Source organism: Pelophylax lessonae (assembly GCF_965119305.1).
Source record: "Pelophylax lessonae genome assembly, chromosome: 3".
Taxonomy (NCBI): Eukaryota; Metazoa; Chordata; class Amphibia; order Anura; family Ranidae; genus Pelophylax; species Pelophylax lessonae.
The window spans coordinates 294,398,735-294,412,039 of record NC_138770.1 but is presented as its reverse complement, the minus strand read 5'-3'; the positions used below and the strand labels follow the sequence as shown (position 1 = coordinate 294,412,039).

The 13,305-nt window shown below is 39.0% G+C and overlaps 1 protein-coding gene across 1 annotated transcript in view; it reads left to right on the top strand.

Moving 5' to 3' along the window:
- The window catches only part of LOC309550491 (IgGFc-binding protein-like), a gene marked incomplete at both ends in the record, with an annotated part of 214,675 nt that overhangs the window by 67,932 nt on the left and 133,438 nt on the right, over nucleotides 1-13,305 (top strand). Inside the window, 7 exons of the mRNA XM_082250860.1 lie at nucleotides 80-351; nucleotides 2,132-2,272; nucleotides 3,928-4,184; nucleotides 4,570-4,654; nucleotides 5,931-5,993; nucleotides 9,155-9,396; nucleotides 9,516-9,799. Coding sequence (XP_082106986.1) covers nucleotides 80-351; nucleotides 2,132-2,272; nucleotides 3,928-4,184; nucleotides 4,570-4,654; nucleotides 5,931-5,993; nucleotides 9,155-9,396; nucleotides 9,516-9,799 — 1,344 coding nt within the window. The remainder of the gene's footprint in view (nucleotides 1-79; nucleotides 352-2,131; nucleotides 2,273-3,927; nucleotides 4,185-4,569; nucleotides 4,655-5,930; nucleotides 5,994-9,154; nucleotides 9,397-9,515; nucleotides 9,800-13,305) is intronic.

The following is a 13,305-nucleotide window of genomic DNA, read 5'->3' as shown; positions in this document are numbered from 1 at the left end:
CCAAGTTCCCCTAATATCATCTTTATATGAATATAATGATTAGTCAAACATTAAACCATTCAATGATTTATCTCAATAGATGTGAAGAAGACATTGTTGACCCTTCAACATGTGATCCTGCCGAAGAGGTTAATTATGAAGACAAATGTAAACAGATATTATCAGCCAATGGACCTTTCAAGGACTGTCACCCCCACATTCTTCCTCAGATATATTTTGAGAACTGTGTGTATGACTTGTGTGCGACTGGAGGAAACCAAAATCAGTTCTGCAATGCTTTAGAGGCCTATGCTGCCGCTTGTGAAAATGTCGGTATCATAGTTGGTGACTGGAGAGAGAACACCATTTGCAGTAAGTAAAAATTATCTTTTTCGTAAATGATTTCAAAATAAAAATATTCAAAATGTAACTTGAGACTCATTTATTGAGTTTCAAAATTAACAGGAAATACAACAACTGCTACAGCCATCGTTCCAACCATACCAGGCAGATTATTTACAAATCTACTTTAAAAGATATATGAATAAACCAATTGTTGTATAGTTTAGAAAATGTACAGAAAATAATCACCCTGTCACTCATCATTTAGTATTATGCCTGCTATCTGCTGGAGAGTAAAGAGAGTATATATATGTATGTATGACTTTTGTGGGAACAGGACCATAACTTTTTTTTTAGTCCTATAAATATTTAAATATTTTCAGGATGGGCATGGGGTTTTATGGAGTACGGGAACCTAATCATGATCACCATGACCTATAATTTTATAAACAGATAAAATGCTGACATTTTATCTCCTATGATGTACACTATGTTAAAATGTGTTTTGTTGCAAAGCCATGCGACTTCAAAACAATATACCAAAATTAAAGATAACTGCTTCTATTCCCTCTTAGTTAATAATACACAAACAAGTATTGCATAAGGTAAAAAAACAATTTGCTGTGATTTTGAGTCCTGTTGAAGTATATTTGAAGCTACCAGGTTCAGTCCATTACACTAAACACCACTGTGTGAATACATAGTTAATTGTTTTAATATAGAGTGAGGTAATCACTATAGAATTCTGATGCTCATCCCCACAAAAAATCATATTGTGGACAAGAAAATCATGTAACTGTCGGGAACAAGTACAAATATCTTTAACATGGAGGATGGTAGCATTGTGGCTGGAGTGTCCATGCCACAGGCATTCTGTCCTCAGTGCATGTATAGCCCCTTGCTAGCTAGTGCATTGTTGGCTGTGTAGCTGACAGCGTCATTGCAAAAGACGTCTTATCACCATCCTGAATCAGCCACCATCTGGGATTTTTCATGGTCATCTATTGAAAGTAAATAAATGGGCCATTGCCACATTTAGACAATGATGTAACCAGCATAGCCCCTCATTTGTTTACTTTTAGCCTTCACCTGAGCAATCTCCCTACTGTTAGCAAAATGGGGCAGTCATTGGCTTTGTAGCAACCAGGGATCCCTGTATAAAAAGCTTTCATATTCTTGCGACTTCCCAGCACAAACTCCCAGTCAGAGTTGGTCTTGATCCCTGTCAGTTTGCTTATTGCAGCCAGAGTAAAAGATTCTAAAAGTGTCAGTAAAAAAGAGCTACAGTATGTAAATTTGGTGCACATGTCAGAAAGCTTTGCTATAATGGATTCATGGATTGATTGTGCAATGGATTTATATGGAACACTGCCATATAATTCTGGGAAGGTCTTATTGACAGTCTCAATTCCAATATTTAAATCTGTTCATGCTGACAGCTTTCACTGAGGCGCATGATCCATATGCTCTATTACCAATAATTCCAAAGTAGATTATAATGTCCACAATGTAAAACACAACATTTATTGTTCTACTTAAAAGCACAACAATGCTTATAGATAATCCATCTCAACATGATATCACATTTTGACCACAAAGATAATTTTATGCTCATTGCTAGGCAGTCTGATATTACAAATATAGAGAACCTATTCACATTCCATTACTGCATTTAAATAAATCTTCACGGTTAAAACCAAACACAGCTCAAACACATAATGCGCAATAGCACTTAATTATGAGGTGTCCATGTTTCATACCAATGTTTTACTAATATAAATACTATTTATGTGGTTTTTACCTGCTGCAGAAAATAGATTCTTTGATTGTTCTTTTGATGTGGATTTATGTAACTGGAAGCAATCGAAGTCTGATCACATTGACTGGACCCAATGGACAGGATCAACACCATCTGGATTTACTGGGCCATCCTATGACCATACAACAGGAGGTAAATAGCTCTGCAGAGATTACACTAATTTATAATGATTGCTTAATAAGTATGGAAGTATGAAAAGTTATTATGAAATCATATTTTTATATCTTGCCCATTTATGATGAGAGATTACCTAGCTACAAAAGTGTTTGTAAAACAACTAAAAGAATAATGAATTTTGATGAAGGAGCAATTTTTTTCTAATCTACTCTGATTTTCCCTGGATCAGCCAGGCTTGTGTTCATCTTTTAGTGGCTTTTAAAATAAGCCTATCTTAGTTTACATACATTGTTACTAATATGTGCTCTCACATGGCTCAGCCACAAATTGGTGGCATAGAGTATTTGTTAATAAAAGCTTATCTTAAAGTGGTTGTAAAGCCCCAAGCTTTTTCACCTTAATTAAGGTGAAAATCCTATTGTACTTTAGCTCCCCTAGGACCCACCCTTTTTCTGAGCCTGATCTGATCCAGCAATGTGCACGAGCACATCGGCTCCAGCTGCTGTCTCTCTTCTCATTGGACAGATTGATAGCAGCAGGAGAAATCTAACCCCTGTTGTCAATCTAACCCAGTGGCACAGAAGCAGGGGAAGGGGCAAAGTCCTGCTGTCTGTGTCAATGGATGCAGCAGCAAGACTAAAGAGCAAGCCCACATGGGTGCCCCCATTGAAAGTGGCTTTCTGTGGGAGCCCCCGATGAAAAGGAGGGGACTGGAGTACCGGCTGGGCTCCCCAGAAGAAGAGGATTAGGGCTGCTCTGTGCAAAACTATTGCACAGAGCAGGTAAGTAAGGGCAAAAAAAAAACAAAATAAGTGTTTACAACCCCTTTACCTTAAATATCTTAAAGGATAGAGCATACATGTTAATTTTGAAAGCTTCTAAAATGGCTAGATCAATAAAGACAGGCAGCACATGCCTTCAAAAGTTTTCTTTTGCACCCTGGGAACGTCAAAAACTCTTCAAAGCCTCTGCCAGCACCATGGAGTTAGCCATGGTATTGGCTAACTCCATACCATCCCACAACTTCTCTATTAGCTCATAAGTTTATAATTCTTAGTGCTAGGAAAATAGAAAGTAGAAGGTTGCAGGAAGAAGAAGGAGATGTGTTTATAACTAATACTGTAGGATAAAATTGAGATTTCATTATGGGATCAACGTAGGATTTCAGGCTTCCAATGTGCTAGATTCAATTGTGAGGGTACTGTATGTGCAGGAATCACCAGGCATTAACTAGTCATCCTAAATGGAAAAAAAGATTGCTTTGTTTCAGGTAAGAGGTATTAACTAAAAGTAATCATGAACTTTCTTAGTTTAATCAATTCAATATAACATTGTCCAAATATTTCCTATTGTTTTAAGCAATTCAGACTCTCCATTCCAAAAGTAAACTTTACTGTTTTTAAATAAAGTATGTACTAAGAAATGTGGAAGCTCCACTTTGTATGCTTTTTCTGGGTCCAATTGATAGTGTTGAAGCCAGAGATAAACCAGGCAACTACTATTCATGTAAGAAGGGCAGTAGTGATGCCACCTAGGATCCCTGAAAGTGTTTTTAAAAAAGTAACTAGACTGTACATTGTAATGTGAATGCTGAGGAGGAACTAACAATATGTAATGTCTTTCTAGTGTTATATTAACTTATATTATGTGCTTTTTCTTTGCATATTTAGGTGGACATTACCTCTATATCGATGGACGGTATTCAAAAGAAGGAAATTTTGCAAGACTAGAAAGTCCTGCCAATAGTTTCACTGGACCTCACTGCTTACGTTTCTGGTATCACATGTATGGGGTAGCACAATATATGGGCTTGAAGGTGGCACTTCTAACAGCAGATGGGTTGGTCTATGTTTCCAACCTAGAAGGAAATCATGGGGATATGTGGCATTTGGAAGAGATTTTCCTGCCTGACAGTAATATTATCCAGGTATTTACACTGCCCAAATAAGTATGTGTAATTGTGATTTTGTTTCTGACACACAGACATTAAGGCATAAGCAATCCTTAAAATAAATCACCTAAAGTTTAGTAAAGCTCAACTGTTATGCCATAGCAAATTTCTCCAGTTGTCTGTTCAGCTTCCTTACTGAACATTCTTGAAGCTCCTGATCACATGGTGCCCTGGCAATTCTGTTATTTAGAGCCTGTCCATTTTTTAGTTTCCTTTGCTGCTCCATAGGCTGTTTGGTAGGGAAGCTAAACAAATGTCCAACACTTGAAGGCTCCTGCTATGACATACTAGTAAAGATTTCCTTTTTTTTTCATTTCAGTTTTGCATTGACATCACTAACAATCATTTTATTTGTTCACAGATTTTTATTGAAGGGATCAGAGGTGAGGACTACCGTAGTGATGTTGCTCTGGATGATATCTCTCTTGTGCCAGGATATTGTAAAGGTAAGAAAAAGTTTTGTGGTAATAGTTCATATGTTGTCCAAGATGATTTGTATGGTAACTTGAATTAAATGCATATTCTTCTTCTTTTATCAGTACACACACAACCACCACCACCACCAACAAAAACCATGACCTGTAAGAAAATATATACCACTTTAATTACTCTAAATATTAAAAAGACAATTGGCCGACATTAACAGTCTATCAATGTAAAAAGAACTTGTTTGGGAAAGTAGGGATTTAGTGCCTCACTCTGCTGTACAGAATCAGGCATCCACAAGCCACTTTCTACATGTTAGGCTGTTCACTTTGAAATGGAGTTTTCACTTAGTGATTGAGATGAAGCTATGCTGACTTTCATCATCCAGTCATGTGCAAACAAACGGATTGGTTTTTATTATTTTTTGTAAAATTTTGCTTGCAAGTGATTGGGTACAATTTGCAAAGTGATTTTTCACTGCTTTCGCTAAACTAACACATATTTCCTTTTCAAAGTGAAAAGTCCATTGCAAACTAAATAAAACTTTCCTTTTTTAAAGCAACTGACCTGCACAGTACAAGTATTCAACTTAAGAATTCAACTTAAGCCGGCCGAGGTACAATCTATCCATCTATCAGCAGATTGATTGAACTGAAGTCTATCCATCGATCAACTTCAGTGCAACCAGCCTGTAGGATTTTTTGTATTTGATCACTTCCGGCAACAATTTCCGCTAGCAGTGATCATTGTGTTCAGGCAGCTGGGAAGGCTTCTTGCTGGCATTACACAATAGATCCACAGGAGGTATTCCACCATCAACGCTGCCTGTGTGGATGAGGGAATCAAGCAATTTTCTTTCCTTTTACCCCTGGTGGAATTTAGGAAAATTGTATCATCTATGACAGGGATCTTCAAACTCTGGCCCTCCAGTTGTTCAGGAACCACAATTCCCATCATGCCTAGTCGTGTCTGTGAATGTCAGAGTTTTACAATGCCTCATGGGATGTGTAGTTCCGGAACAGCTGGAGGGCCGTAGTTTGAGGATCCCTGATCTATGACCTGCCTTAGTATTTTAGGTACATTTTTGTTGGAAAAAAAATACTTGCAGCAGCAGTTGCTACTAAATTAGGTCTTTGGAGTTTTCAAGTGGATTACTTTACTATATTTTCAGCAAATATCTTGTAATGAGACCAGAGTAGTACATATATTTTTCTAATACATTTACCTGAGCAAAACTGCAGTTGTAGTTCATTCTACAATCACTTTAGTTCTACATTTTCCCTTCTCTTTTTTTAGAAATATCCTCAACTACTACGACAACTACCACAAGACCTGTTACTCCAGGCCCACCACCACCAGGTAGGCTAATTCACTGGTGGTCATTGTTTTAACATAGAAAGTGTGCTTTACAATTTGTTATGTTATATAGTATGTTCTCCAATTGCTTTATCCTCATATTGCCATGGAGAACACATACAGGAAATTCTTTACAAATCTGAAGAGACATACTCCACAGTGTCTGCAACTACAATGAGGGCTTTTTTCAACATTCATTTACTGCTAACATATATTTTAAAATCAGACATTTTAGGGATAATTGTTTTTAGGGAAACAAATAGTTATATTAAAGATAATTTTCATTCTGATTGGAAGGTGGACTATATTTCTTACGACGATTCCAAAAAACCTTGTTTGAAATAAATTACGTTGAAGTTTCAAGACTCAAGCATTGTGCATGCAATATAATGGGAAGAGTTGCAATAATCAAGATAATGAGTCTTTCAAAAGTGGCACGACAGTTGTGGGTCTGGGGCACGCATGTGTGCTGCTGGCAGCCCACTTCTGCTGTGATTATACACAGTGAGAGCTGATCGACGGGTATGACAGACTCAATGTCTTCTGGCACCTGCCAATCCTTTGATACAGAGGGAGAATGGTGATCTGCCTATGTACACAAGGGAGATCACTGTTCTGTCAGTACAGAAGGCATGGATCCTGTATCTCTGCAAAGCAGAGACACCAATCCATGCCTTCCCACGGTACAAGCACCTCCCCCACAGTAAGAAAACACAAGCTAGGCACACAGTTAACCCTTTGATCGCCCCTGATGTTAACCCCTTCCCAGCCACTGTCATTAGTACAGTGACAGTGCATTTTTTTAGCACTGATCACTGTATTAGTGTCATTGGTCCCCAAAAAGTGCCAAAAGTGTCAGTTAGTGTTCAATTCATCCGCCGCAATAAAGCAGTCCTGCTATAAGTCGCTAATGACCACCATTACTAGTAAAAAAATAATCAAATAAATAAATAAAGATATTCCACAGTTTGTAGACATTATAACTTTTGTGCAAACCAATCAATATTGGCTTTTGGTATTATTTTTTTTACCAAAAAAAAAGGTGTAGCAGAATACATATTTGAAGGTAAGTAGTCTAAAAGAACACACAGACTACCTATAGCGCTTGCTCTAAATAAATATATAAATATACAAATACAAATTATTAAATAAATAGTGTTGGTCCAATAAATACAAAATCTCCAGTGAAAACAATATCCAGTGAAAGTCCCAATATGGTTATAAAAATATAAATGCAAAAATTGTAAATATATAGTTCTTCTGTGCAAAATTTCCTTAAATAAAGTGCAGGTGTCTTGTGCAAATAGTGAATCCAAATACCAAGGTAAGATTCAATCACTCACCAAACGTTGTGGGTCATGTGTGCCTTATAGCACCAAGACCTATCAGACTTGTGTAGCCCTCCAGGCTAAAAAGCGACCTCTTTGTCTTGCTTCTGGGTGGGTTGAATGATGGGGTTTCCCTCCGTCTCCTCTCCCCTCGCCCCAGCCAAGATATGTAGAAAAAAATGAAGCTCCAGATGGTGTATTACCTTTTGTAAATTTTATTCCCAACCGGGTAAAAGTATATACATGCAAAAAAAACTTTTTTGAACTTCAAGCCAAACAAAACTTCAGGCCAAAAGGAAACAACAAACTTCACTCAAAAACCGCCAAAAAACATCCAAAAAACATTGCAGGGGAATTCATATAGGTCCTATTAATGTTACAGCTTAGTTAGGCTGCTTGTGATCGTATGTATGCAGCGCAAGCCGATAGGCGTGGACGCCAGCGAGAGAGCTTCCGGCTTGCGTTCCACCCGTCACATACGTCACTACACTATGCGTTCCAAACTTACGCGTTTCGTCACTTCCGGTGACGTCTTCGGAGATACATATTTACCTAAATTGATGAAGAAATTCAATTTTTTAAATTTTTCATTAGATATGTTTTAAAGCAGAAACATTTTTTTTTTCCCAAAGTTGTCGGTCTTTTTTTGTTTATAGCGCAAAAAAAAACAAAAAACACAGAGGTGATCAAATACCATGAAAATACAGCTCTATTTGTAGAAAAAAAAAGGACAAACATTTTACTTTGGTACAACGTTGCACAACCACGCAATTGTCAGTTAAAGTAACATGTATCTCGAAAAATGGCTTTATCATGAAGGGGGGTAAATCTACCAGAGGTTAAGTAGTTAAAAAAACAACCCATTTTGGTTATCACATTTTAGGTAGAGTGCAATTGCGTGGTCATTCAACACTGTACCCATAAGATTTACACAGATATAGCTTTCTTTCAGTGGTATTTAATCACCACTGGGTTCTTTATTTTTTGCTAAATAAAAAAAAACTACCAACATTTTGGGAAGAAGGTGTGTTTCTGTTATAACATTTTGCAAAAAAATAACCTTTCTTCAGAAATTAGGGTCAAAATGTATTCTGCTACATTTTCTTGAAAATACCCTAATTCAGTGTATATTATTTAGTTTTTAGGAAAGTTATAGAGTCCACAAACTAAGGTATATACAGTATGCTGTATCTGAAAATCAGTCAGTCCTGATGTACTGACGGTTCTCATTTCTTGAGGGTTGTAAAACGTCAAATATCACCCAAATGCCTTTTTTTTTTGGAAAGCAGGGTATTTAGCAAGAGGCATAGTGAGATTTTTGAAGTTGTAATTTTTTTTTTTACATTTTTTGGGAAAATGAAGAAATTAAAAAAAATAATGTTCACAATTTATTTTTAACATTGTCACCAGTGCAGTACAGTGTTATTATATAACTGGTATTCTGGTGATCAGGGACACTGACTGGTGACAGTATGTAAAAATAAGGTTACATTTTTTTCAATTTTTATTACATTTTTTTTAAATCTATTGTTTACAATTGTCCTGTGATCAGCTGTAATTGGTCACAGCGATTACATGACACTAGCAGCAGGCTGGTATAGTGCTCAGTCATCAGCCTTGCCTGGTGGACATCGAGTGGTGCCTTCTGAGAGAACATCATATATTGTCTACTCAGGAGGAGGAATGTCCCACTCGGCCATCAATCTGCTATACACCAGATGGGAGGTGTTAAGGTTTTCAAATATCCACAATGTACCTGTTAGGAAGAGACTGTATTATCTTTTTAATAAAGTTAGCAGTTTTCAAACTTACAATATTCACCCACCCTGCCCCCAGGATCCTGTGAGATTATTGGAGATCCTCATTACTACACCTTTGACAATCAGGTGCACCATTTTATGGGCACTTGCACCTATACATTATCTAAACTCTGTGAGGTTGATGGGCACCTGGCAGAATTCAACGTTGAAGCAGCCAATGAGCACAGAGGAGGCAACACCAAAGTGTCTTATATCAGTTATGTCAACATTGATATGAATGGATACAGGATTACACTGGAGAAGAACAGAAACGTCAAAGTAAGTACAAACTGGAAAAAAACTATTGATATAAGAAATAATTTTACTCTAATTCTTTTATACTTGTTCTTTTTTATCTTCCAATCCTAAATGTTTTCTATTATATATTGTGAATCTAGGTGAACAAAATTGCAGTAACCTTACCAGTAGCCCTACATCCAAACATTAACATCTTCCTTAGCGGACATGATGTACTGGTGACAACAGCATTTGGTGTAAGTGTGCGGTTTGATGGAAACCATAGAGTGGTGGTGAATATTCCATCGGAATATGCCAACAAAGTGTGTGGAATCTGTGGAAATTTCAATGGAAACCAAACTGATGACTTCTTAAACCCAGATGGTGAATTAGAGCCAGACTCTAACAGTCTTGGTAACAGTTGGCAGGTGGACAATGACACAAGGTAATCACAAGTTATTTATACTAAATTCATCATGATGGTAAATCCATGTTAATCTATTGCTTTAAGTTAAGCATGAGTTTAACGAACACCCAAATGATCAAGGTGTTTGACCTTTTGTTCAGCCCGCCAAATGATCACAATGCACTGTGCCGCCGTACAGTGTATTGGAAGCCCTGATTGGCTGAAGCAATGAAAGCTTTGCCCAATCAGAGCACTTTCAGAGCCATGTTTTGAGAAAATAGTGATGATTTATGACTCATCCAATCATGGCTCATTGCTCTTAGTCCTGCCCCCACACTATAAAATATTTTACCCCATTTTTTCCGCCATTTGCAGTGTGATATTGGCATGGAGAGAGAACAGGGCTCTGTTCAGTGCTGCTAGCGAGTTATATGTGCTATAGTGTGCTATTGTGCTTCTATTGTCAGTGTAGAATATCAGTTTAGTGTGAATATAGTGGTAATTCAGTGTAAGTGTGGTGTGAACATTCATTTTTACTTTAGTGTCAGTTTTTGTGAGTGAAGTGTGACCATTCATTTTTACTTTAGTGTCAGCTTTGTGAGTATAGTGTGACCATTAATTTTTACTTTTAGTGTCAGTTTAATTTGTCAGGGCAGGTTTCCTGCAGTATATATCAGTGCATTGCTGCACATTTAACGCACTATATATCTGTGCGTTACTGGGCGTTTACCGCAGTAAATATCTGTGCATCACTGCAGGTTTAACACCATATAAATCTGTGTGTTACTTTACAATATAAGCAGAATATATATCAGTGCGTTACTCCATGTTTATCACAGTATATTTGAGTGTGTTACTGGATGTTTAAAGCAGTGTATATCAGTGCGTTACTGTACATTTAACACAGTATATATCAGTGCATTACTGCACGTTTAACGCATTATATATTACTGCATTACTGCACATTTAACACGTTATATGTCTGTGTGTTACTGGACATTTAGTGCAGTATACATTATCTCACAAAAGTGAGTACACCCCTCACATTTTTGTAACTATATTATTATATCATTTCATGTGACAACACTGAAGAAATTACACTTGCTACAATGTAAAGTAGTGAGTGTATAGCTTGTATAACAGTGTAAATTTGCTGTCCCCTCAAAATAACTCAACACACAGCCATTAATGTCTAAACCGCCCTCCCCTGAGTAAAAATGTCCAAATTGGGCCCAATTAGTCATTTTCCCTCCCCGGTGTCATGTGACTCGTTAGTGTTAAAAGGTCTCCGGTGAGAATGGAGAGCAGGTGTGTTAAATCTGGTGTTATCACTCTCACTCTCTCATACTGGTCACTGGAAATTCAACAGGGCACCTCATGACAAAGAACTCTCTGAGGATCTGAAAAAAAGGTTTGTTGCTCTACATAAAGATGGCCTAGGTTATAAGAAGTTTGCCAAGACCCTGTGTCATGGACTTGCAATAGTGTTTGGCAAGCTTATCTGTCCCTTCATGTCTGTATTAGAGGTCAGACTGAACTTCTGGTTCCTTTTTATCACCTCTACTTCCTGTTCCTGCCCCGCCCCAGGTCATCACAGGAAGTCTATATTAACCAGTGCACTGCAGGTCTGCTTTGCTGTTCAACAGTGTTTGTTTCCTGTTTGCCGTGTGCTTGATCTACTTTTCTGTGTACCGAATTTGGCTTGTCTCTGAATATTCTTGGTTGCCTGTTACCCTGACCTTTGGCCTGTCCCTTGGTTACCCTTGTCTGCCTGTTACCCCAGCCTCGGCTTACCCATCACCATTCCGTGTGTCCTGAGTGGCTGCTTCCCTTCTCTCCCTATGGAGCGTGACCTGGGGGACCCCAGGGGCCGTGACCTGGGCCCAGCTGCAACCAAGTCCATCCTCACCACTAGAGGCTCTGGTGAACACCTGCTGGGTCTTAGACTCCGCACCCTGGGGAATCTTGGGCTCACATTCCGGTCCATCCGCAGCAGTCTGCTATCGGGTTCACTACCTTACGCTGCGCCTATGCCTCCAACAGGTGCAGTTGTCACCTGACCACAGTTGTCACCTGGCCACTAATGGCATGGCTGTGACTGGCCAGTGCAGCATGTGACCCAGAGTCTATAAAAGCTGGAGTCACATAGCGCCATGCGTCATTCTGCTCAAATTATACTAGGGAGAGGTTCCTGATGCCGCTGAGCGAGAGATAGGAGATTACTATAGGGTCAGGCTGGAGATTGCATTGAGGGAAAGAATAGGAAGAATCGTCTTTAACCAGACAGCGATCTACATTGATTGTATTGCGTGAGGGTGCAGTGAACGATCTTTTTGCCCGGAGGGAGAGAAAGGAGATTATTGTATGGTCAGGCTGGAGATTGCTTTGAGGGAAAGAATAGGACGAATCTTCTTTAACCACTTGCCGACCGCCGCACGACTATCTACGGCGGCGGTCAGCCCCTCACAGGCAAAGTGACGTAGGTCTACGTCGCTCGCCTGTGAGGGTTTAGGGAGCGAGCGCGCGCCGCCGGAGGCGCGCTCCCGCTCCCGCGTGGTCACGGACCCCCCCGCGCGTGTGACCGGCGGACCCGATCGCCGCCGGCCACTCTGCGATCGGCGGGGGAGAGGGAGAAAGTCAGGCAGCTTGTGTAAACAAGCTGCCTGTCATTCTCCTCTCTGTATGAGAGATGATCACATGGATCTACTATGTAGATCCATTGATCACTCTGCATACAGTTGAAGTCACAGCCAATCACAGTTAGAATCAAGCCCCTAGGGACACACACAGCCCCTCCCTCTCAAATAAAGTTAACCCTTTCACTACCAGTGTATTTTTACAGTAACAGTGCATATATATAGCACTGATTACTGTAGAAATGTCACTGGTAACCCCAAAAGTGTCAAAAATGTCAGTCAAGGGTCCGATCTGTCCGCCACAATGTCGCAGTACCGCAAAAAAAATCGCAGATCGCCGCCATTACGCGTTAAAAAAAAAAACAACAAAAATGACAAAAATCTTTCCCTTTGTTAGTAAACGCAATAACTTTTGCGCAAACCAATCAAAATACGCTTTTTGCGATTTTTTTTACCAAACATAGGTAGCATAAAACAAATTGGCCGAAAATATTAAAAAATTTTGATTTTTACATTTTTTTTGGGGGGAATTTCATATAAAAAAAAGGGAAAAATATTGCTATTTTTGCAAAATTTACGCTCTTTTTTTTTATAGCGCGTGATCAAAAAATCGCACAGGTGATCAAATACCGCCAAAAGAAAGCTCTGTTTGTGGGAAAAAAAGGACGCCAAATTCGTTTAGGTACAGCGTCGCACGACCGCGCAATTGTCCGTTAAAGTCACGCAGTGCCGAATCGCAAAATACCCTCTGGTCGTTTAGCAGCCAAATCCTCCGGGGCTTAAGTGGTTAATCAGACAGCGATCTACATTGATTGTATTGTGTGGGGGTGCAGTGCATGATCTTTATGCCCTGACCTGAGCCCAGTGAGGAGGAGAAAGGAGAAAAAAAAACTTTTATCAGTCTGTTAG